The sequence below is a fragment of the Pezoporus flaviventris genome, unplaced genomic scaffold (genome assembly GCF_033815535.1).
Source record: "Pezoporus flaviventris isolate CSIRO_AGI_PZ_B2104156 unplaced genomic scaffold, CSIRO_AGI_Pfla_v1 ptg000073l, whole genome shotgun sequence".
NCBI classification, from domain to species: Eukaryota; Metazoa; Chordata; class Aves; order Psittaciformes; family Psittacidae; genus Pezoporus; species Pezoporus flaviventris.
This window is the reverse complement of record NW_026892621.1, coordinates 1,777,782-1,798,111: the sequence shown is the minus strand read 5'-3', so window position 1 is coordinate 1,798,111 and position 20,330 is coordinate 1,777,782. Positions and strand designations below refer to the sequence as shown.

The following is a 20,330-nucleotide window of genomic DNA, read 5'->3' as shown; positions in this document are numbered from 1 at the left end:
AAAACCCATTTTGTCAATAATTGTTCCCTTTAACTTTGTTTTTAATGCTTGCAGGTTGTTCTCCACCCTACTCCCAATAGCCCAAAGCAATCAGAATGGCACAAAATGACTGTTTCCAAAAACTGCCCAGATCAAGACCTGAAGATCAAGCTTGCTGTGAGAATGGATAAGCCTCAAAACATGAAGCACTCTGGGTAAACGCTTGTCTTGCTCTGAACTCAATTTGTTGTGAATGTACAGTAGAAAAGGCCTTTTTTTTTTAAGATTCTTTGAGAGAAACTTTTTCTGAAGGTCACAGGAGGTCAAAAGAAAGATTAATGTAAAAATAGCATTAGTTCAGTCATTTATAATGCACTTTCCATGTTCTGAGCATAGCCTTTTTAATGCATATCAGCCAAACAGTATTCCTCAGTAAATTGCTAGGTTGTTTTTTTTTCCTCTAAGGAAATACTGGGTGAGCTGCCTGCCTCTCTTGTTGGAAGTGGTGTAGTTTCCTAAGTTATTCTGTGTTTCCCTGTATTGACTTCTCAGAACCAAAGCACAGCACTCCTTCCGCTTGAAATACACTCCAGTGTGACTGTCATTATTTACAGAGAGACACACAGCACAATTAAATAGCAGTTGCCCGGAGTCATGATCTGGAAGGTTAAAAGGGAAACCTCAGCTCTCCAGATGGGAGTGGTGGAGGATGTGGGGCCGAGGGAAATCCCTGACACCTACCCCTGGCTTCCACCTTTGTGCCATGCAGTTATAAATTAAATCATCCTTGGCAAGCCCTAGCTAACGCCATTGGCAAGGCTTTCCTCTGTTTGCTCTTCAGGTCACAGGATGCGATAAAAAGTAGAAACTGTCCGGGAAAGTCACTCTTTTGAATAACTCTTTACCTGTTATGTTCTCAGTGCTATAAAAGTGACTTGGTTGCATTTCTATTTTCATAGTGTTTTGTTAGATTCAATCCATTATTAGATGGTTTGGATCACTCATGTTTTTTTAATTCCTTCTCCTCCCGTCTTCTCTGCTAATGAGATCAGAGCCAGTAGCCACATGTGAACTTTAATTTTTCCCTCATGACCACAGATACCAAAAGCAAGAAAGGACAGTTCACCCATCACATTTGTTTCCTTAACCACAGCTCATAGCAACAGGGCTGAGCAGTCCAGGCTTTCCTCAGGCTTTCTGCAAGTGACATTTGATTTGCAAGATGCTGCTTAAAATGATGTGGTTTATAATACTGGTATGCTCTCGGAACTGAGACTGTCTTTCTGCTGATGTTAGTGGCACTAATAGGACAAGTAACCATGCTCTTGAACCAGCCAGGAACTCAGTGCAAACGTGAGCATGACTTGGAGTTTTGTGGATTAAACATTTACCAGGAATATGCTGGATCTCTTCTAGCATAAGGAACCACGAGCATAACCAAAAAGGAATTGTTTTTCTCTTTATTGAGCTAGAACTGAAATAATTATAATGATATATGAAACATAACAGTGAATAATGTCCTTGGTTTTACTATTAATCTGATGCTGCCGCTATTTTTGCTAGTGTTTATATTGCAGTGTCACAGTGGCCACGTCATCACAGAGATTAAATGCAATTTAGACACTAATGTTAAAAGTTAATTCTTCCTGTCTAGAAAACAGTAAATTCACACCTCCTCAGAAATTATTCAGTTTGCTTGAATATCTGTAACCAACGAGTTTCTAGGAATTCACCTTAAACTGTTTGGCAAAGGGTCCTGGTTTAGTCAATCCAGTGGATACTGGTTTTGATGTAGTAAAGTGTCCTTCTGTTTGACAGCTCCCCTCAGCCAAATGGTTTTATGAAGGCTTAAAGCAACATTCAGTTTCTCTGCCTTAATTCTGCCATTGCAAACATGTTCTTAACCCACCTGACCATGTCATAGCTATTCACTGGCATTCAAGTGCTTCTAAATTGTAAGCATATTGTAAAAGACAAAGAGGAAGAGAGAATTAATACTGTGTAACATTAAGACTCTGGGAGCTTTTTATGTCACTTTCTTTATAAGTTATTTGTTCAGGCTAGAAATAAACACTTCCATGAATGTTGCTGAGCTTAAGAGTCTGTAATCACTCCTGCTTCTGTATTAACTCAGCTTGTAGGTGCTCTAGAAAACACACTGAAAAGCAAGATAAGAGCATATAGTCACTAGTGTACTGAATTCACCTGTTCTTTTCTTCTAGGTATTTATGGGCCATTGGTAAAAATGTTTGGAAGAGATGGAAGAAACGATTCTTTGTCCTTGTCCAGGTAACAGATTTAACTAGAAGTGATCTTAAACTGCAACATGAAATACTTCAGTCTTTCCTCTGGCTGTTTTTGGTGCTGTGTGGTTGATGCTGAGTTGTGGTTTTGTGTAGGGTCTCTGTTAAGTCATGATTTTTTTTCTAAATGTATACATCTTCTCAAGGATATCCCAGTTGAGACCTTTAGCCACGAGTTTGTGATGGACATGGTTACGTGGTGAAATGGAGAACCAATTGTAGTGAGGAATTAATGAAATGAGGAGGAAGCTTGATCTATCTTGGCTGGAGGTACTTGGGTGCAAATGCTCCCTTTGGAGCCTCCAGGTAAAACCTGAAGTCCACTGAAATCTACAGAAGTTTCATCACTGGCTACCTCAGTATGTCATTCTTGACATTGATCTTGCCTTCACGTGCATTACTGCTTCTCATTGTCTACAGCTCTCATTGATCATTTTGTGATGCCTTTCTTCCCTTTTCCCTACTTCTTCTTTTGACTTTTTGCCCTCCCAGTTTCAGTAGACATGTATATTTGACCATGGTTAAGAATTTCAGGGAAACAGGAAGAAGATCTCCTCATGTCCTAAAGCAATCTGGTCAGTACCTGATGTGTTAGATCTTCCCTCCCCTTCCCAAGAGCAGCTGAAACCACTGCATTGGCCACAGAAGTGTGGAACCCCTGTCTGAGCAGCTCCATCTTCACACCAGCCTGATAAAGCCACAGAGTCCTCTTGGGTCCATCTCTTTCTCTGGGTTCCTTAGAGTGTTGTCTCCAGGTACGAGCATTGTGCAGGGTCCTGTAATGAAAGCAACCCAGAGGTGCTCTGATGGAATAATATGGAATCTCACTGAGATCTTGTGCCAGCACAGATCCGAAGTGATCAAGTCAGAGGGTGAAATCCTACTGGTGATGAAGCAGATCACAGGTCTGCTTCAGAGGAGCCGGGGTTTCACCCATGCATAAGAAAGGAGATGTTGTAAAACAAGTGCACCAGCCTCCACATTTGGGATGGAGCATGCTTGTGTGCTGGCTTTCCTGTGCTGGTAAGAGGATTCCACACAGTCCATCTTCACTGTACACTGCCAGCTTCTGTGGTCCTATATCACTGGGTGTAAACTGGTTAGTTTGTTTTGAGTTAATTATTACTTCATCTGTCTAAGTTGCTTAGTTGCATTCCCCATTTTCCATTACTGCCAGCCTCCATAGCGCTGAACTGTGTGGCAGATAAGAAAATCCATCCTGGGATGTAAAATGTATTTATGTTGTGTGTGAGCCATGTAAGTAGGAGCCTATTTGGAGAGAGCAGTTGAATACCTACTCCAATAACCAAGTATGATCAACAGCAACAGCTTGAGTGCTCATTTTGTACTCCAGAAGGGGTCAAAATGGCAACAGAAGTGGGGGAGTTAGTGCAGAGCAGCCACAGGAGATGCCTCTATCTGCCTAAGCACTGTATTTAGATTCAGGTAAAAGTGACGGGTTTAGGATCTGTGTAATCCATTCCTAGAGGCACCTAGTTTGCCAGTGCGCCCTCTGTGCAGGGACTGGCCAGGTCCTTTGTGAGGTATGGTACTTGGCACCTCACAGGGCAACCCAGTGCCTTGCAAAGCTAGACCACTGGAATTAAATCCCAAACTGTTTCGTGGGTAAGAAGCAGCAGAGGCCATAATGAAAGAAAGGCCTTTTGGGAGCATTATGCAGTGACCCTGTTCTTGAGCCGGGATTGAGGGATTGCTTTGGTCTGTATGTTTCCTTCATTATGTTCTGAAATGAAGTTTAAAGTGCTGGGGCAGTCTGTGATCACCTATAGAGCAACTACTATTGCTTTTCCCCAAGAGGTACTTCATTCTTGTTAGACCAAGTTCTTGGTTCTTTTTTCCCTATGAACAGGGATTCTCCAGAGGGGAAATCCTCTATCCTATCATAGCTTTTCCCTGAAATAAACCTATTGATACCCTTATGTGGAAAGGTTTGCAGGTTTGGACATGTATTCCTATGTCTCTTCCAAGGAGCCTTTCTTCCAGCCATTCTATGTGATTGTAGTAACTTCTTTAATTTTCAGTTGCTGTCTATTCTTCAGCTTGCTGTGGAATTGAAGCTCTCGGAGTTATTCCATGTTTTGTCATGTTACTAGGTCTGTATTTGTCACTTGGCATATAAGAGCAGGATTTGGCCAGAAAAGCAATTCATTTGAATAAGATGAGCAGACTTTTGCCCCCAGAGAGTCTCTGTAGCCCACCTCAGAAATTCCAGCTACCACTGCAGCTTCTCTGTTATGTTACCGTTTGCTCAACATTTGGTGCAATGTAAAGTGTTCTGCCGTACATCAAATATAAACAAGAAACACTCTCTATGCAGTCCCTCAGATGTAGTTTGAGCATATTGAACATGTCAGCAGGCAATAAAGATGGAATAAAAATACTTTGCTGTCCGTATGTTTGTCATTTGCTTTTCATGCAATGCAAAGGATGGGTGCTGGTATGAACAGGGATTGGCAGCAAAGGTGTTGATGTCCAGGATGCTCTGAACTCTGCTAAACTACAGACAGAAAATAACACCCACAGGAAGGTGAGCTGGCTCCGTTATGTAAAGAACAGACAAGGAGCAGCAACTGTTTTGGGAGCTCACTCATCTGCACCAGTCTTCTGCTCACAGCAGAACCAAGAGTTGGAGTCCAACACATGAAGTCCATTTGGGATATAGTGGTCTGGTCAGTTCCTGACACTGCCAGGAGGACAAGGCTGTATGTTTGGATGGATAATGAAATATTTCCTCCCTGATCACTTGTCTCTGCTCTTTAGCTGTAGCATCTTCTATTGCAGTTCCTCTCCTTCTCTTGGTCCTGTGCCTTCTTCAGCCCCTCTTTCCCCATTTCAGATAGATGAGCCTCAGTTCCTTCAGTGCTATTGGGTGGTACTGCTCTGCCTTCTGGTACTACTGATTAAGAAAATCATGGTAATACTCAAACTCTTCATAACTGTTTCAACAAGGCACCAAAGTGCCAAACTACATGGGAGGCACCAAGGAGGAAAGTGTTGATGGCAGTTTGTCTCTTGTGTTGGTAATGCCTTGCTGGTATGAACAGAGGCTTTGCATGTATGTATAGAAAAGGGAGCTCTGCAGGGAGGGTTCCCACTGCTACTTGGCTTGTGTAAGCCAGGAGAGAAGGGGAAAGGAGCAATGACTGCCTTGTAATTTGGGTGGAATAATCCCTCGCACCTTCTGTGTCTGTAGCTGCGAGGGTTGTACAGGAGTGGAGATGATTTGTTTGGGTGTAGTTGGTGAGAGCGGTTCCTTTGTGCCATTTCTACAACTGGGCCTGACCTCTCGAGCATGTGCATTGCTGGGTGGACTTGGTTCAACCCCTCGGGGAAGGTTTGCAGCATGGTATGGCTGGCAGAGCTGGTGCACACGCTCCTCCAGCATGTGCCCGTGCGTTCAGAGGGGATAGTTTTCTCTCCAAATGAATCTCAGTCCTCTCTGCACGCTGCCCACCCTTCTCGTAGACACCCTTTGAGATGAGCAGCAGAAGAGCAGAATACTGATTAGATGTAAATTACATGGCAGAGACTCGTTACTTGCCTAATTTTAAATCCTGAGATATGCAGCGTGAAAGTGATGGCAGAATATGGCCCTGAGCTTGGATGGAAATGGTCCACAACATCACAAGGGAGGAAAATGCTTCGTAAAGGCAGCAGTAATGCCAGTGGCAGTGGTAAGCCAAAGCAATGGAGCAGTTTAGGGCAAAGTTCTCAGTGACTGGTTAGGAAAGAAAATGTACATCCATCACAGATGTTAGAAGTGTTTCCCAAGTTGCTTCATCAGCTGCCTGAGCACAGCATACACATTTCAGCCAGTTTGCCAATTAGACCCTTGATTGTGCTAAAGCTGGGATTTTTGATAGCTGGCAGAGCTTGCATTAATTCTTTGCAAAGTCTAATGTGCTGTACTGGCAACACCAGTGTTGTTGGTTCTGGTGGGTTTGCTGGTTTTGTGGTAGGAAATATAATGATTCTTAAGGGCAAGTGAATTAATTACATTGAGATTTCAGACTGAATCTTTTCTTCCCATGTCATAACCCCATTTCTGTGCTCTGGCAGCATATGGGAAGTAACACTCCATGGTACCTGGATGACATGTCTGCTGAGTAGCTTGAAGCAGTTTTCAGCTGATTGTGTCTGATGGTGTTTGCAGAAGGTTGTTGGAACCAGATCAAATCTCTGCAGATTAAAACCAGTTGCATTGTCTATGCCTGGATCTATTGTTCTGGTGACAGACTCCCTGAACTCATTATAATTTAGACTAACAGTGACAGTTCCTGCTTTTAGCAAAACTCAGCTGACTCTGGATAAAATGAAATGAAATGTTCAGTAACTCCAAATAACCAACAAGATTTGAAAATAATTCAGCAAAATTGCAGTGTGCAACACCAGCAGTCCTCCACTGTGGTCCTCAAATCAAGGTAAATGACCCGTAGCTGATCCCTATAATCATATTAAATCATGTTTTCAGTTAGACCCTTGCTGGGAATTGTGCATAGGTGGTGATTCTTGAGACACCTTGAGTGTTGATGATAAATACAAACTGCTTGGAGCTGCTGGTTAGAGATGCTTGTTATACCTGGCTATGGTGTAACATGTCCCATCCATACTCATATCGGATGGCTTCCCATCACGCACTCCCTCCTGCTTGAAGGAAGAAGTTAAGACAACTGCTATGTGCAATTGTTTAGGGCTGAACAGACGTGCTGAGATGTGAAAACTGTTGTTTTCACATTTTCTTCTTTAAGCTGGATCGTTTCCTCTGCTCATTTGTGTCAGGAAAGGGCTCGGGAGGCAACGTACAGCTGGAACCAGAGGACAGAGTCTCCCATCAAAGCAGAAAGCTGTATTACAGCTGGCAGTATCTTAGCACAGTTTCTCTCCCTTGGGACAAAATGCATGCTGTTAATCTAGGAAAGGTCCATTTAAGAATTTAACCCAAGTGGGGCAGTGTTATGTCAACAGTGAGAAAGGGGGAGGCGAATGACTGAGCTTGGAGTGCGAGGCACGACAGTTAACAGGTTTGAGCAGGATCCTGGGGAAAGCGGTGCTCGCTAGAGCAGGAGTCTGGTGGAAAACAAGGACAAAGTCAGGACTGGTTAATACACATCTACTGTGTTTATTAATCATTTGGATTATATAGCTGGTGACAGAATATGGTTGAGTGCCAGGAAAGTCAGATCTAATTTAGCAGCTGGGAATAGTGAACTTTGGCATTTGTCTCCCGCTGTCTGCTTCCCCTTTCCTGTATTTCTTTGTCTTTTTTCCCCCTCTTTCTTTTCCTTCTGTTCTTTTGTCTCAAATAATTTCTCAAAGCTTTTTCCCTTTATTTGTAATGAACCAACCAGGGCAGCCCTGGATCATTTCCCTTCTTTTAGTTTCACTCAGTTCAGCTTCCTTAGATGCTCCTTTCCTGGCCCTTATTGAGTCCCTGGATGAAATCCCAGCTGCTTTGAGAGTTTGTCCCTCACTGGGCAGAGATTTCTGCTCTGTCTTCCTTCAGCTTCCTCTCTGTGTTTTTCCAGTAACTCAAACCATCCATCTTGCCCATCCCATCTGCTCGCTCGCTCGCTCTCATACTTAGCTACAGTTCAGTGTGAACTCAGCAGGCTGTAAGATTAATTTCTGCCATTAACTGTTTGGCCACTTCTGAGCTTCTACAGAAAGCAGGCTCTGTAAAGCACAATATTTCAGAGGACTGGTGAAAGGCAAGCTGCAATCTCCACTTGACCCTACAGTGCTGTTCGGCAGCCAAGCACAAGTGTGACATACAGAGCTTTCTAGAATCTCTTTTTGTCGGGTTTTACTTTACCACTGCTTGTGAATGGAAGGAGCCACTTCACACTGGTAGCCAGGGCACCAGCTTCTTGCTGAGCCCAAGCAGCAAATGCCTTAGGCAGCAGGATAGGACAGACAGGCTGGTGTGCCAGTCCTTGAAGTCAGTAGCTCAAGTTGTTTAGGTGCAGGCGCTCTGCCTGGCAGTCAGCTCCTTTTCCAGAGTCCATCAATATCTTGTCTCCTCCTTCCAGCCTGATGCTGGCCTGTGTCTTGCCAGGACCTTGGCTAACCCTGAGCCTGGGCTTTGCACTTGAGCTGTGCGAGTAGGGAAGTAGGCTGACGTGAGCCCTGATGGGCCCTGGCTCATCACACTTGGTAGACCTAGCTGTAGGTTTCTGTTAGAAATCTCTTCTAATAATGATGTAGGGCAGCTTCTTCCAAAGAAAGCATGTGAATTGTAACAGGAGAGACCACTTTGTTTTGCTTCTGTCCCAGGATGGCTCTACCAAAGCCTGCTGTCTACATACCTCTTTTATAACTTTTAACATGAGAAGTATAAGCTCTGAAATGCCTGTGTGGGTTTCCATACATCCCTGTTGTGTTGGTATGGTTGGTTTATTGACAGGGATGAAGAATCCTCTCTAGGTCCAAAGATGACAGAAATTATTTTATAGAATCACAGACTGGTTTGGGTTGGAAGGCACCTTAAAGCTCACCCAGTCCCAACCCCTGCCACGGGCAGGGACACCTTCCACTAGAGCAGCTTGCTCCAAGCCCCTGTGTCCAACCTGGCCTTGAACACTGCCAGGGATGGGGCAGCCACAGCTTCTCTGGGCACCCTGTGCCAGCGCCTCAGCACCCTCACAGGGAAGAGCTTCTGCCTAAGAGCTCATCTCAATCTCCCCTCTATCAGCTTAAAGCCATTTCCCCTCATCCCGTCCCTTTGTACACAAAGAGCCTGAAATTCAGACTTCAAGGTCAGAGAAGAAACAAAACTACTGAATGAATTTTACCTGTTATTATAGAGCATAGAAGAGAAGAAAAACCCATCAGTTGTATTAACGTTTTCAATCAGTGTCAGCATAGGTTAGCACTGACTCACTTCAGGAATGAAATTTATCGCGCAGCCCCTGAAGTTCAGGCTGTCTAACACGGAGGAATCAGATCCTCACCGCTCGGATTGAGATCTCCAGCATCTTCCCGTAAATAAATCACATTCAAGCGTTTATCCAGGAGGTGGCAGCAATATACTGCGAGTGTGAGTGAATGAGCGCTGCAGGAGCCGTCTGAGCGCTGTGCTGTGGGGCACTGGGTTATTTTTAGATTCCTTCGCGTTAATCTTTTTAATTTTTTTTTGCCTTTTGCTATGCATTCAAAGTTCACAGCATAGAATATGCACTGGGGTGCTCCTGCTATTGGTCTGTTACTTGTCAATCTTTCGTCAGCGCTGGTAGTTTTAAGGAGGATGCAAGATGCTTAAAGCATCACTTTTAGTCTTAACTCCCACAAATGTGTTAATGATAGAGTTTATTCTTAGGTGGCTTTTGGAGCTGTTCCTGGAGGAAGGCAGGGTGCAGGCAGGGCTGCTGGGAGCAGGCTGGCAGCTAGCAGAAGCCCATAGAGGGCAGCAGTAAACCGAGCACAGGCTGGGAGACGCTATACCAAGAGATGCGTGCCCTGACTTAAATAAATGACATTTTATTAGGAATAGATGCCACTAAAATAGGTGCTGCACGTGTGTTTGTAGCAGAGCAATTTGTCTGGATTTTGAAGGCAAAATCTCCCCAGCCCAGGAGGATTCCAGAATCTCCCGTCTTCCAGGACCTCTCCCAGCTTCCCCAAAATGACAAACACAATCCATTGCCGCCCACCAGAGTTTTAAAGTTTCCTCCAGAGGTCAAGCAAATGTCCAGACGGATAAAACTACGTCAAGCATCCAGGATGTGACACAACCTTATAAAGTCATTTGAAATCATTTGACAGTAAATTTCCCCGTGAGTTCCTAGCCTGGGGTACGGAGAATCCTCTCCTCCCTGGATGAGCTTCTCGCCGAGCATCCAGATTGCAAGCACAGGGAGTAGAGCGGGGTCTTGATGCGGCCTGATGGCCTCCTAAAGGCAATGGGGAGCCTGGCAGAGCCCCCGCAGCTCAGTCGGCTTCCGTCAAGAGCTTGACATTGAATGGATCGTGTCATGCAGATGGTACCTCAGAGGAGTGAGAGCTGCCATTTACAGCACTGATGACAACAACTGCCGAGATCAGTGGGATCTTAAGATTGCTTTAATATGACTGGCACCTAGCAATTTAGCTCACATTGTTTGTGACAGGGTGTCACTCTTGCACTTGTCTGGGGATGAATGATAGAGGGTTTTAAAGCACAGAGCTTCCTCTTTTGGAGGAAATTAAACCGCTGTATGTACTGGTGCGGAGAATGAGATGCCTGCTGCAGGAGGGTGTGTGAAGGGAGAGCTTTGCAAAAGCCTGGTACAAAGTTTAGTCTGTCTCGGATGGGCAATGACCAGTGTCAAAATTACCCCCCCACCCCCTGTAAACACCCTGTCAGTGTGCAGCATTTGTAAGTGCTTTGGATTGCCTTGTGCTCACCCGGTGCCATCTTAGCTTTGTGGTTTTCTTCAAGGTTAGTCAATATACGTTTGCTATGTGCAGCTACCGGGAGAAAAAAGCTGAACCCCAAGAGCTGCTGCAGCTCGACGGATACACTGTGGACTACACCGACCCACAGCCAGGTACGGGGCTGATAGCTTGCTGCTGGTGCTCGCCACACTGTGTATGGCTCGCAAGCGGGGCACTACCCCTTCTCTCTACCCCTGATGCAGCTGAACTGTGATCAGCTTTATTCTAAATATCTTTGTGTTTAGACTCATCATTAGCTATGGATGACTTTACAATAAATTGGTCTAAGGAGTTGAGCTAGGAGCTGCACTAGAGGAGAGAAAAACTCATCTCTTCTGGGGAGCCTAAGTGAATTAGACACTTAAATCCCACTGAAATTTGATTGTGAACTAAATGCTCAAATCAGGGAATGATCCTAACCTGTCCTTCAGATTATATTCCTTAAATAAAAGGTTAGCAGCTGTGCCTGTCTTTATGATAGCAAGTACTCATGGGATTAATCCAGCATTTTCGCCTACCCCATTTCCTCTCTGATGGATGTGGGTGAGTGCAAGGGGAAGGGACAGAAAGCCCCCTGGTACCTGGAGGTACCTGTTGAGCGGTGAGACCCTTCTTCAAGTGGAGGAGCACCACGTTTCCTTTATTTCAGTGGAGCAACGTATTGAGCAAGGTGATTCTTACCATGCCCTGGATAATGGTATCCCCAGTGGAGATGAAAGACCATAGTAGGTTGGTTGTCAAAACCTTTATTCTAGGTTAATTCTCATATTAGGGCAATGGGAAGGTGGGTGCTGACTCAGGGCCAAGACAGAAATAAGCACATCATACCAGCACCTTTTGTGTAGCGTTAGCACTGATGCACCCAGTCTAAAGGGAAACTTCCCACCACATCCACTCAAACCCCATTTCTAATGGGGCTTCAGTGGTGCAACTCACGTGGGACCTGCACAGACAGGGCTGTAGGTGAGAGAAACAGCTCTATTTGTGTTGGGGTGCGTTTTAGTAACTGTGATGCAGAGGGTGCTACCTGGGGACCTGGTGGGCTGTATTGCAGGTGAGTTTTGGGAGGGGAATGAACTCAGCTGGGGGCAGTGCAGGCCTGGCTGGGGATGCATCAGGGGCAGGTAGGGGGAGATCCCCTTGATGGCCTCAATGCTTCCAGAACTCCATTGTTGCTTCCTCTCCTGCCAGGTTTGGAGGGCGGCAGAGCATTCTTCAATGCTGTGAAGGAAGGAGACACGGTGATTTTTGCAAGTGATGATGAGCAGGACCGTATCCTGTGGGTCCAAGCCATGTACCGAGCTACCGGCCAGTCCCACAAACCTGTGCCGCCTACCCAAGTGCAAAAACTAAATGCTAAAGGAGGAAATGTACCCCAGCTAGACGCTCCGATCTCTCAATTTTGTAAGTAAATAAGTTCTCCCAGAGAGCAGAAGTCTTTGATGGGAAGATTTTCTGCACTGATGTAAATCAGTTTTCGCACACGTGTTTCTGACTCCAAAGTGCAGGTTTTGTTAGCATTAAGCTGCTTTTTACATCAGTGGATGCAGTTGAACTGTGTGTTTAGCGCAACCAAACCCAGGAAACAAAATTCCTCAGGGAACTCGTCAGTGAGTGTTTTAAAGTGCAATACTTGATGGAGGAGAGGCTGGGATCTGGGAGCCTGAGACCCAGCTTGCTTTCCGCAGACACGCGTTTCACCCCCACACAATCAACTGCACACCCAGATCAGAGCGATTCATTAGCGCCATTAGCTGTCTATCAAACACATCACGTGCTCAGAACTACAGGTGCAAATCTTGCAAGTATGAAATGCACACACAAAAAGAGGTCTCCTGTTGAATATTCAACTGTAGGAAAGCATATGGTATTTTTAACAGGTTGCTTTGCAGGCCAGTTAGATGTGAATTTAAAGCAATCATCTTTTAAGTCGTAGCTATGCTGCATGTCCTGTGCAGTGATACCCAGTTTGCTTAATTTGAAATTTAGAGCGATTTCTTTTGTCTTGCAAATGTAATTTGATTATAAACCACACGAATGCCTCCTCGTTCATTTTTCCTGAAGGTCTCCATCACACGTCTGGAGCCCCTTTGTTGTGTAACATGCAGCAATTCTGGCTAGTTTCAGCAAAATGTAAGAATTGGTATCATTAAATATAAGTAAAGTAAGGGAAAAGTGTTAAATATTAGCAAATTCTTCAATTTGAATCAGATTTTAAAATTTAAAGTAGCCTCTATAAAGCTGTTATGGAGTATTTTGTTGTAAGAAACCCAGAAAATCTGCCCCTTGTTTATCAATATCGTTTGACTGTCTTTTGTATTGGTTTAATTTCTTCATGTCAGTATAGAAAATAACACTGCAAGACATTCACCTGTACTGTCACTGTTATGGCAGAAAACCTCTGCTTGCTGCTGCTTTGTTGTTGTATTTTGTATCCTCCACGTGCTTTGTATATTTTGGACTCTCTCCTGCCTCGCATTGCTGCTGCTGTGAGTGAGACATAGCATGATGCAGCGTGGCAAGCCTATAGTCAGTATTTTCATTTCAGTGACCCTCATCCTCTTCATCCCAGTAATGTCACTGATTTCGGGGGTGCAAGGTGTAAAGGATTGGGGTTGCAAAGGAAGGACACCTCTCAGAAAGCCAAAATGGGATGTGGGAATTGGCCTCTTGGAAGTGGGATGTTTACTGGCTGTGATTAGCAGCTAGATCAGGCTGGGTTGTGCTGACCTCAGAGCATTCCTAGGAATTGTATGTCCCTCTGCCCAGAGTATTTAGTCAATGAGTTCTTGGAAATCACAAGCACAGGTCCTTCTACTGCTGCTTTTTTACATGCTAAAGCCTTCAAAGTGTAGCAAGGGAGAGCGGCAGAGGGGTGCTGCTATGGCTCCCTCGCCTAACAAGTGATGCTGAAAGATGCTGTTAGCTGTGTGGTTGATGCTCTTTGCTTGTCCCAGCATGATCCCCGAGGGTTTGGATGAGAGCAGGGAGAGAACATCAAGCTGGGGAATCACCTTTCCCTCCAGTCTTCTCCCATCCCTGCAGACATCAGACCTGGAGGATTTTTCTGCTGGGTAAATTCCTGATGTTTGCAAAGTTTTCACTTTTCCAGACCTATGTGTGGGGTTAAGTGAAGGGTCCCTTTACCAAACACATTACAATTGCCTGGCAGCAGCTGTAGCAAAGCGTGCCAGGAGTTTGGGGAGGGAAAGGGGATGCCTGAGACCATGGACCCTCAGGTGTGTTGTCCCCATGCGCAGCCAAGCACTGTGTGCATCAAGAGAGCTTACCCCCTTGCTTAGGTTACCTGGGATGGAGAAGGGCAGCTGGCTTGTCCTGGTCAATTTGCCAGGGAGCAGCAAAGTCAGTGGCTGAGCCCAGGAGTCCTCTCTGTATCTAACCGCAGCCCAGCACTTCCAGTGCTCATGGTCCTGCCGACAGCGTCAGCCTGGCTGTGCTCAGAGCTGGAGAAATGCCACAGATTTGACCTTTTTTTTCCATCTCACTCGCCTGCCAGAAAGCAGGGATCCCTTATCCTTGCTTCTGGTGGAAACAGCAGAGATTTCACTCCATGGGTCCCTCTAAGGCATCTGAGGGGGTCAGTGAGTTTCACTTATGCCAATACCAGTTCCAAATCCATATCATTGGGCTTTTTTTATGCCACCACCCTCTCTCTCCATCCACATAAGCTGGGCAGCTTCAGGCTCCCTTTTTTACTGCAAGCACCAGGAAACCCTCCTGGCTGAGTTGTGCCAAAGCCTGGAAGGGGGTAACCAGTCAGCTCATCAGTCTGATGATGACCTGCTACTTCAGCATCTTCTGGGCTAGGGTGTTTTGTCCTTGGTCTTCCTTCCTCCTCCTCCCTTGGATCTAGATCCCTCTGACAGCTCTCTGCACAGGACCTTCAACTGGAAGAGGAGGAGGGCAGCATGCTATAGCACACCTTCATCTCAACAGCAAAGGCTACTCATTTTCCATATTTCTGTGTTTGTATGTGGCAATGCTCGTTGCAAAAGTCATTGGGCACAGCAGTTAAAGAATCAGAAACAGAAGTGAGTCATGCATACCACACATGATGGCTTGTCGGGAGTCTTAAGTGCACAAATACATATCTCAGCTCCTTCAGTCTTGAAATTTAAACATATCAAGTATTGCATTTTTAAAAGGGTTTTGGTTTGTTATTGGGGCTTTTTTTTTTTGGCTTGGGTTTTGGGGTTTTTTTTTGTGTTTTTTTTTTTTTTGCTTTGAGGTTTTGTGGGTTTGGGTTTTTTTTGCCTGCAGAAAGGTAAGGACTTTTGTGAGACATTTTATTCTTGTACATTTATCTTTATACTTGTCATGTTTTTTGTGCTTATTAGAGGCTGTGGTGAATGAGGATGTGCAAAGAAGTAAATGTTAGGCCATTTGACGAGTAACTGTTGTTCTAGCTTTAATGTTGTAGCAGTCCGAGATGGCACATGCATGCACATGCAGAGAAAAACCAGCCCTCCGCTCCCATGGTGGAGCTGTCTGTTAAACAGAAACTCAAGAAGAGCATATTTTGCTGTTGGGAGAAATAGTGAATTCATTTGATTCCCACCTCCTTTGACTTACTAAATACCAACTTTGAGCAGCACTCAAATTCTGATCCTGATAGCAGCACTTGACCTTGAAGTGAACAGACAGCTCTGAACCAGGGTGGAGTTTATTTTATTTGCAATTTAAGCACTGAAAAACAAAATAGATCCTGCTATTCATCGATTTTTGTATGACTCTACAATTCCTTTTATGTGGGTGAACAATACCTGTTAGAGTGAAAAGTATTGCTTTTTTTTTTGTTTTGCTACAACTTAAAAGAGCAACTCCATTCACGCAAAGCTGTGCTGTTCTCCAGTGTTCGCATTATCAAAGCAAAAACCCCAAACTGTTCTTGTTTACTGTTGGAATCATGCACAGTATTATAGTCAATAATGCTGCCAATGCATATTACACCTTTGGCAATATTTAAGCTTCATAAAAGTGGTTACTTGTCTGAAAGCACCAATCTTTGTTCATTCTGTGTTAGTGATGCATCCAACAAAATTCCCGAACATGCTTCAATGTTCTGTTCTGGTTTTGTTTAAACCCCTTTCTTTTCCACGTGAAGGACTGGTCTGTACTTGTTTTACATTTCACTTGTGGCTGTATTTCATTTCTTAATGTCTTGTTTATATTTAATAACTGTTAATCGCACCATATACAAGGAGTTGGTTGTTTTGAGAATGTGTAATGATTTGTTCCCCCATAATACGTAGCGAGGTTTATTGAGCTGCTTAAGAATTTTTTCAGCTGTAAGTGTTTTTTTTTTTGTTGGTTGGTTTGATTTCCTTTTAAGTTCTTTTTTTTGTTTTTTTTTTCTCATTCTTTGCTTGAACCCAAATATTTAGCTGCTAGGTTAGGGCTCCTGTCTGCTTTCCTGAGCCTTGTTGCTAGTCTTTATGTTATTCTGGTTTGTTCCTTCTTACCCTGCTAACTTCTAGCTGGACTCAAGGGTAAGTGCTTCCCTGTAGCTAGCACAGCTCAGATAATCAGAGTAGATTATCTGACGTATGCAATGTGCTTTTTTTTTTTCTTTCTCTTAAATCTTTCTCATGTTTAGATTTTGTAGTACAAACTTTCCATGTTATTTTCCTGAATTGAGGTTTGAAATGTAAGTTTCCATACTGAAATTGGGATGCATGTGATGTTTGCATAATTGCCTTCTCTCCCTGGCTTTCACATTGGCATCAAGTGATCCTCTTAGTAAAGCCAATCATTAACATTTCTATTTTTCATTCCAAGATGTAAATATTAATTAACATCACAATAAAACTGTCAATAATACCTTCTTTTGTTTCATGGAATTTACATCTAGTTGACTGCTTCCTGCCTGAAAACAAATCATTTTGCACTCTGACAATATCCTTTCTCTCCGTGCCGATGATTAGCTTGGTGCAGCGCACCAGCATGCGGGGCTTACCCATGTACACCTCAAAGCACAGAAAGGCAGGGCAGGAGACCCCAAGAGACCTAGATGAGGTACAAGACTCCACAGGAGCCCCCCAAAAAACCCCTCTGGACATGCCTTGCGAAAACAAGTCTGAGCCATCGAGGTTTGATAGTTCTTTTTCCCCTAAGCTCAGTAGGGGATAATCTCGGCAGCAAGCAGCAGCACTCTGGGTCAGGTTTGAAGATACTGACCCTCTCCAATTTAAATACACAGAGGGGTGCTGCTGTTCCCTAAATGATCATAAATTAATGTTTTCATGTGGGTCTCAATCGCCAATCAAAGCAATGCTTGTTAAAGAATAACCCAGGGGAATTATTATTTTAACTTTTCCCACTGGAATACTCACTTTGAAAAAGATAAAAGCCCAAACTGATGCTGTAAAAGAGCTTCTCCTTAGTCTTTGTTCAGCCTTAAAAACACCTGGTACAAATCCTTTATTGGTGTTAAAAGCTGTTTCTCTAATACCTGGTGAGTGCCTGCTTTCCTTAGGAGGGAATAGCATCAGTGGGTCATGAGAGCTGGCAAATATGTATCTGGAGTATCTGAATGCAATTATGAGAAGGAACAGGCGGTGTCATTCCTCCTGGCCATCAAACAAGACTTCTTTTTGTTTCTTCTTCCTCCTTTTGTTTCTTTTTTTCTTCCCTTTTTTATTTGTGTGTGAGTATGTGCGTGTGTGTATAACTATCCCCCGGGTAGCAGGCAGAATTCCTTCTCAGCAGACACTTTCTTTTTTCTTTCTTTTTTGTTTTTTTTGTTTTCTAAATGTTTGGATTTCCAAAGAGGATTCTTATCAGACTTTACCACCAAAAAGCACTAAAACCATAACCAAAAAAGTTCAATTTGATGGAAATACAGATTTTTGCCACTTTGAAAGAAAGAAAGAAAGAGTGAATGAATGAATGAACTTGGGTCTGGCAACATTACATGTATTTGCACTACAATGCATTGCTATCCTATTAGATTCTTAGTTTTGTGCTTTAATTGCTTTACTTTTATTTCTTTAGATAGTTAGAGATATCATGAGAACGCTGCTGTGTCTTCTGTATTGTCAACTTGCAGATGCTTCATTGCAGGAATGCAGAATTAAAATGTTAATTCAGTTCTCACATAACTTGCATGAATTTAAAGCTACCCTGTAAATCACTTCTACGTGCTTTAAGAAGCATGGGACTCTAACTCTAAATTCACAGGTTTCTGCAGTCATCCAATTCAAAATATTTTTAAATAGTTATAAAGATGCTGTGAAACAATGTTTTTTATTATAAATAGCTGTTCTAAAACTGTGCTTTTAACTTGCCACACAAGGAAATATGTAAGTGCGTACTACAAATTCATATTCTTTTAACTACTAAACAGATAACTTAGATTTCAATGCAGTGCTTAGTGTGTCTGGTGATTTACAGGAACAGTCATAATCGTTTATTAGAATTGTAACTCGAGCAGAAAATAATTTGTTTGCAGCAGGGGAAAAGCCATAAAACACAGGAATAAACAGCCAATTAAATTTAGAGCTATCTTCTAATGTGGAATAATAATATGAAGGGGAAAAGAAAGCAGAGCTTTTAGCTATCCAGCTGAGAGGCGAGTTCAGCCCGCTGCCGCGGCTCATAGCAGGGAGGAGGATTGCGGAGCCCCAGACACACACACACAGACATACACATCACTTTGCAGAGGTGGCGATGCCACAGTGCACGGCGAGGAGGGGACTTGCTAAGTCACCAGCCGGCACTGCCAGCAGCTCCCGCACAATCAACAACCTGGCATTTAAAGTCCTGCGAAGGGTTTGTGTTTCCCCTCCCCTCTAGAACACTGGTATTTGCTAGTAAAGCCTCTCGCTCCACACGGCCAGAGAACATGAGGTTTCTAGGTGCTTCCCCTATATACTTCTTTAAGGAGAGGCAGCCCCAGTGCGCCCGTTGGCTCTGCTGAAGCGGAGAGAGAAGGAGGGGAGCACACAGCTGATGCAGCGGGCACACTGGACCAGGCTGGAAAACTTCTGCTTTGCCCAGCCAGGCCAGTGAAGAGTTTTCTAGAAATATCTGTAAATGAATAGCTGCCATCAATCATTGTCATTCCTTTATTTCATGTCTCCTGATGAGGTTGACTAGTGTCATTGTTTGTTACTGTCCAAACCACATCTTCATTCTTGTAATGTCAAGCAGATATGACAAGCACACATTTTCCAGATGAGTAAGATACAAAGTCACCTTTTAATTTACAGTTGTCTGGGGTTTTTTTGTTTGTTGGTTTGGTTTTTTTTCGGGGGGGGGGGGAGGTGTTTTTAATAAGGAAACGTATTGTACAATTTCCTGGATGTTCAAATGCCTTTGGTACTAAATCAAAGTCACTCGTTAGCAAAAAGGAATAAATCTGGAACAAGAAATTCTTACAATAAAATGGCTACCTAAAGCCTTTTATAACAAGAATTCTTTTATGGAGCTTGTCCCCCGCTATTAAATTCACTGCTCTTAGAGCAAATTCTGCCAAAATTATTGCTGGAGCAAAAGAAATGCAGAGGGCAGGAAAGAACATTTAAAAAAGAAAAGACCGGGAGCTTTGATGGTTTTGTCTCTTCCTTTGTAAATAACAGATCAAGAGAAATACAGCCCTCAGAGGACCAAATGGTGGGACAGTCCTTTGGTTTTCATTATTGTTGTTGTTGAAATCTTTGTCTTCCTGACGCTTGCAGATATTTAAGACTCTGATTTCAGATGCTTGTAGGGAATGTGTGTGTGACAGGGGGCTGGTTACTGGAGTAATAAATGCAAACTGGATAAAAATGAACAAAATAAACCCAGCAGTACTGAAGAAAAGACCATAATGTAGGTGACCACGCGTAATATGAAAGGGCAGAGTCTGCAGTTTTCCAGAAGAAAGGCTTATGGAGCCTGTGCTGCCCGTTAGCCTTGCTGGCAGCCTCCTTTCCTTCCGAGACCACCATCGAACACCTTTCAGCTGCGGTTGTGTGCAGCTTGTCTAAATATGCAAGATAACTTCTGTGGGCCTGCAGCAGCATTTTGTCTGCGGCCCCGAACAAAGAAGCACCAGTGAGCTTGGCACGGCACCTTGGGAAGGGATTGTAAATTACTGGAGCATCCTATATCTTTCTTTCTTTAGTTTCTCCTTTCTTCTTCATTAGAACAACAGAGTAGGGTCATAAAAGCACCCGTATTTGACTGAAACAGTTAAAGTACTTACAAATTAGCTGTACAGTTGGGGGTGCGAATATTGGCCATTCTCATTTTGTACTTTGTTTAAAATCTCATTCAAACTGTACAGGCCATTTTGGAAGAGGGTAGATTATGCATAAAACTTATTTCATATGCAGATGTTGTCATTATTTTAAATCACAGATTAGCTCTCAGAAGCAGAGTAATGATATAGTTAGATCCTTTCTTTTCTTTTTGTATTACCTAGGAAGTTTCATGCCTTTGATGTAATTTGATTTCCTGTAAATGGATTCCAAAATTTCAGTTTTTTTAAAGCAAATCTGTTGGAAAAATCAAAATGCAATAATAAATTGCAGGTTGCACAGGGTGTAGTTTTCTAATTATAAAGTGAGTTTAGGATTGCCCTTTTTAACCTGCTCCTAGTTATTCTTAAGC

At 43.5% G+C, this 20,330-nt stretch overlaps 1 protein-coding gene across 7 annotated transcripts in view; it reads left to right on the top strand.

Annotated features, from left to right (window-relative positions):
* Positions 1 to 20,330, top strand: part of CADPS (calcium dependent secretion activator) — a 211,788-nt gene that overhangs the window by 101,669 nt on the left and 89,789 nt on the right. For all 7 annotated transcript variants that reach the window (XM_061472882.1, XM_061472881.1, XM_061472883.1 and 4 more), the window contains exons 8-11: positions 55 to 194; positions 2,202 to 2,268; positions 10,720 to 10,828; positions 11,907 to 12,119. In XM_061472882.1, the coding sequence (XP_061328866.1) occupies positions 55 to 194; positions 2,202 to 2,268; positions 10,720 to 10,828; positions 11,907 to 12,119 (529 nt within the window). The remainder of the gene's footprint in view (positions 1 to 54; positions 195 to 2,201; positions 2,269 to 10,719; positions 10,829 to 11,906; positions 12,120 to 20,330) is intronic.